Source organism: Octopus bimaculoides, chromosome 9 (assembly GCF_046866305.1).
Source record: "Octopus bimaculoides isolate indiv1 chromosome 9, ASM4686630v1, whole genome shotgun sequence".
Taxonomy (NCBI): domain Eukaryota; kingdom Metazoa; phylum Mollusca; class Cephalopoda; order Octopoda; family Octopodidae; genus Octopus; species Octopus bimaculoides.
In genome coordinates, this window is record NC_142936.1 from 17,557,449 (window position 1) to 17,562,784 (window position 5,336).

Below are 5,336 nucleotides of genomic sequence, written 5' to 3' on the forward strand. Positions count from 1 at the left end.
GTAATAACAAGGCACAGACATATTGTTTTACATTCCCCTACTTATAAGCATTATCTCTGAAAAAAAAAAATAGTTAAAAATAAAATATAAAAAACGTTGATTTGATTTATGTTGTTTTGACAATTCTATTGTTCAGCGTCATCTCATGCGCATGTTATAATATTCGTATGACATGTTAAAACGAAATGACAATCATTTCTAATATTGTTACAAGGCCACACATTTGGAGAATTAAAGGAGGAGGAGGAGGAGGAAGAGTGGTGGGAAGATTTACTTCGATGATGAAAAAATGACTGACATTTGTAAGCTAATAAAATCATTTTGAGTATGGTTCGTTTGAAACTTATTGAATCGGCTGTTACTGTTACCTAGTGTAAACAAGCAGAACACTGAATAAGAAAAGTCGCTAAAAATATATTCTGTATATTGTAGATGGGAAGTCGGTTTCTGTTCCAAGAGAGTCACTAGAATGCTATACAGATAAACTACACTGACAATCAAAAGGCCGATGGTTAACAACGAGCTCTCCCATGTTTTGTGGTCAGGTCACAGCTTTCTCAATAAACTTGGCGATCTGGATCGATTGATATATTGCATTTTTGTAAACTGCAAACATACTTGAAGACGGTCTTGATCAGTTCAAATATGTGAGACATTTAAGCTGATGATATACGATATAATTGTCATGTTTAAATACACTCACTAGCATGTGATGGTCTAGCATACTAACGGTAAAAAAAAAGGACAATAAAGCATGAAATTAAAATGTATCCTGTTTGCGACAGTGGTTAAATTGCTAGCTATCAATTGGTAACAATTTTTATAGTGAGAAATAATAGGCACGTTATAAAACTATTTCAGAGAGCATGAATCAGACACTGTAAGTTTGATGGAAGTTTAAAATAACTCGAAACCACAATAGCTTCATTTTTCATCAAGTATGTATGTACTTACAAGTAGTAGTAAACTGTGTCATTTGGGAGTGGATTCTCCGTCGATTTCGATGGAGAGCATTCTATTGTTGAACCGAGTGAATTTTTTGTAAGTAGCTGAGTCTTTCCCAAATAGGCGAAACATTAACGCAATTCTAAACTAAATCAGTAACAAGGCTGAGCCTTTGAATTACAAGTATAATCGAGAAATAAATAGGTATATGATGGAAAACGAAGATTTACTGTTACTATATGTAATTTAGTGGAGGCGCAATGGCCCAGTGGTTAGGGCAGCGGACTCGCGGTCATAGGATCGCGGTTTCGATTCCCAGACCAGGCGTTGTGAGTGTTTATTGAGCGAAAACACCTAAAGCTCCACGAGGCTCCGGCAGGGGATGGTGGCGAACCCTGCTGTATTCTTCCACCACAACTTTCCCTCACTCTTACTTCTTGTTTCTGTTGTGCCTGTAATTCAAAGGGTCAGCCTTGTCACACTGTGTCACGCTGAATATCCCCGAGAACTACGTTAAGGGTACACGTGTTTGTGGACCTGAGTCATTATTAGATGGTCACACCACGCTACACCTTGACCAGACTCATAGAAAACAGATTCTATAATTGGAAATTTATATTATAGTTCTGTTCTGATATTGAAACCATTTACGAAATAGGATCAATAAAATAAATACGAGGCTGAAATAAGTGTTGGAACCCATATGAACTAATAAAATGACTGAAATCAGTAAAAGAACATGAAAAAATAGAATACCGCTATCTAGAATTAGCTTACATAATTTTAATTAAAACTCTGTTAAAAAAAAATAAACACTGTTTTTCTCTAAAGAGGGTTTGATTTAAATTTATTAGAAAATTTAGTAAAATTCAAGGAAAATATAAAACGAAATAAATATTTAATACACAACAAAATAATATTTCTGATTTCTGTAGTCTTTCAAAGTTTATACACAATCAACAAATTTATAATAATATATTAGATATAACACTTGGAAACAATAAATAATACTTTTCTGATAAATGGATTTCTTTCACAAACCACAAAGATCAACAAATTTCTAGAATAAGGGAATGAAATTGTTTGGTGTTTAGGTCATTCACTGAAACATTAGTAACACATGTTAATGTGTTAGTTTCAATGCGAAATTGGAACTAGTGTTTGATGTCGGAAGATCACAACCAATGTACTCCTGGCGATACAGTGCTTCACTTGAAAAGTTCAGTTGTCAATAAGAACGAATTGATGCAATTCCAGACAAAATACCCTACATGTACTAAATACAGTATCGTCTTTGTACTTCCGAGTTTCAATGGAGTTCAGGTCGGCCTCAGTATTTAACAACCCTAAGGTGGTGAGCTGGCAGAATCGTTACCACACCGGACAAAATGTTTAGCGGCAATTCGTCCGTATTTACTTTCTGAGTTCAAGTTTTTCCGATGTCGACTTTGCTTTTTATCATTTCGGGGTCGATAAAATAAAGTACCAGTTGTGTACTAGGGTCGATGTAGTCAACTTACTCCTCCTTAAAATTTCTGGCCTTATGCCAAAATTTGAAATCAATATTTAATAACTCTAGACCTAACGAAATAAGTAAGATTTAAAAAAGTATATAACTGCCAGCAGTATAGTGGAATCGCTTCTCTTAGCTATACACATCCATTAAAATACATTAGATATATTACTGCTTGATATATATATATATATATATATATATATATATATCAGAAATAATTTCACCAGTGCAAAAGTACATTATTTACAATAATATTGTTGCCAAAATTGAAGCTTTTTTCTCTGCCTATTTCAAAGTTTCAGATAGCCGAGTCGTTACAGAGTTGTGTTATCAAATGAAAGGGGTGATGATTGGATTCAGTCATTTTTGCTGTGAAATATCAGAAAAAAAACTCAATATAATTTGCAGTAAATACCATCTACAGTAGTAACATTTACTACTGTAGATAGTAAATGTTATCGCTGTAGGTGACATAATCATCGTACAACTGACGACAGATGTGTTAGCTTGAATTACAGAGAGTTCAATTCCGTTCGTGAATGTCGCTTGGCGAGAGAAAAATTCACCAATCTGATTTGAAAAGGAACTGTACTCTAATCCGACTCGCATCCAGACAAATCCTTGTAAAATTTAAGACAAAGGGTTCATACTTCTCTCTGTAAGTTTCTGCACTTTTCAATACAGCTACGGAAAAAAATCAAACTCCATTTGAAATCAAGAAAATAACGCAGTTTTCATATTGTTAGTCTAGTTTACTGATTGTCTGTGTTGTCATTATTCATATTAACAATGGTTTCAAGTTTTCGTATAAGGTCAGTAATCTTAGACGCAGGTGCCAAGTCGATCACATCGACTTCTGTGCTCAACCGGTATTTATTTTACTGACCACGAAAGGATGATAGGCAAAGTCGACCTCACGGAATTTGAACTTAGAGCTTGAAGAGCTAGAAGAAACGCTGCTAAGCATTCTACTCGCTCGCCAAATCATATTGGTTTTAGATTTTGGCCCAAGGCCAGTAATTTCGAGGGGGTGGGTATGCTGGTTACATTGACGTCAGTACTCAAATAGTACTAAATTTATCGACCCCGAAAGGATGAAAATCAGATTCGACCCCAGTGGCACTTGAACTCAGAACGTGAAGACGGACGAAATGCCGCTAAGCGTTTTACCTGTCAAGCTAGCGATTCTGCCAGCTCACCATTCTCGAAACATATTCGTAATAACAATAAAAATAATTAGTTGTGACTAACATCTCAGCGGGTGAGAGCGGACATTTCATTAGTTTAAAAAAAAAATTCTTTTCTCTAACTCAAACCGGTAAACTTTCTTTTATCTCAGAGTTTAACAACTTAAGTTTGATTAAGTGTTTCTTTTGAATATTCACAAGTGGGCTCAGTTTCTAGAAAAGGAAACATATCGCAAATAACATTATGCCATTTGCGAAAGAAGTAAAATTTAAATGGTTCCTTCAAAAATCATAAAAACTCGGCTCAAGGCGTGAGCCAAGTTTTTACTTCAAACTCCATGGCACACGACAAAAAATATTTTTGAGGTTATAATCTAAGCACAGAGATTTTATTTTTTAGTATAAAAGATGTTATAGGGCCGCTATAAATAACATATGTTTAAAAGATAAAACATTTCAAGCAGTAGAAAACTGAGTTAAGAATGTTAGACAACGATATTTTTTTGTATCATAAATGTGTGGTAATAGTTAGACATGGTGTAACTGGAAAGATGTTACAATGGTTGTGTGATAGTCTGGCAGCCCTTATGTGGAGAAAAAATGTCCAGTAAATTCACTCTTTGGTCACACAAGTCCATGTTAAATGCACACTATATATACATTTAGCTGTATATATGTGTGTGTATATGTGTGTCTTGGGTGAGTGTCAGAATACTCAGACACACACACACATATACACATTTTGAAAACTTTCTGTCATAATTTACGTTCAAAAGCAGGAAGATTTTTAACTCCACGGTTGTGAATGGGGAGAATTATTACTCTATTCTATGTATAAGTCGTTAGTTACTTATACATACATACATACATACATATATTTATACATACATACGTATATATATATATATATATATATATATATATATATATATATATATATATATATATATATATATATATACATACATTTGCATATATTTACGTACATATATATATGTGTGTGTGTGTGTGTGTGTGTGTGTGTGTGTGTGTGTGTGTGTGTGTGTGTGTGTGTATGTATGTATGTATATATATTAACCGCGAGGCTCGGGAACGATTTCGTCTTGGTTGTATGAGTTTTCATCCACAGGTGGAGACGCCCACTGTGTGTCGTTTTCTACGTAAACTCCGGAATTCCTGTGCTCACCAGAATTTTCGATAACTGTGGGTGGTGTCAGCTCAGTCGGCGGCAAACCTAGAAATATGAAACGATTTAATAAATTACTAATTCATTAAGAAAATCACAAAATATTTTTAAGTGGAACTTTATAGTGAAAACGAAATTATATTGGGTGATTTCTTTTCTTGATTTGATGCTTTGTGAGAAGAGTAAAGGGTTGCCTCGATGTCCCCCTCCAGGGTCTCGGAAATTGGTAGCCTAAAAGAAGGGGACGTTATCCTCAGCTTGGAAACTTGTGTATGAGTGTATGCGTACGTACACACTCGTACGCACACACACACATACATTCGATATTCGATGACTTTTGACAATAAATATTGTTGTTTCCGATTTAGGCATAAAACCAGCAGTTTTGTGAGGATAGGATTATTCGATAACATCGATCCTCTTTAACTGTCCACGGTGAGGGTGTATAAACATGCTATATGCGTTTATTTAATAAATTTATATGTGCATCGACGGCTAAAAT

General features: G+C 34.7%; 1 protein-coding gene across 1 annotated transcript in view; it reads right to left on the reverse strand.

Moving 5' to 3' along the window:
• Positions 1–1,763: 1,763 nt before the first annotated feature.
• LOC106872610 (uncharacterized) overlaps positions 1,764–5,336 on the reverse strand; it is a 61,237-nt gene continuing 57,664 nt past the window's right edge. Inside the window, exon 4 of the mRNA XM_014919649.3 lies at positions 1,764–4,882. Coding sequence (XP_014775135.1) covers positions 4,722–4,882 — 161 coding nt within the window. The 3' untranslated portion in view covers positions 1,764–4,721. The remainder of the gene's footprint in view (positions 4,883–5,336) is intronic.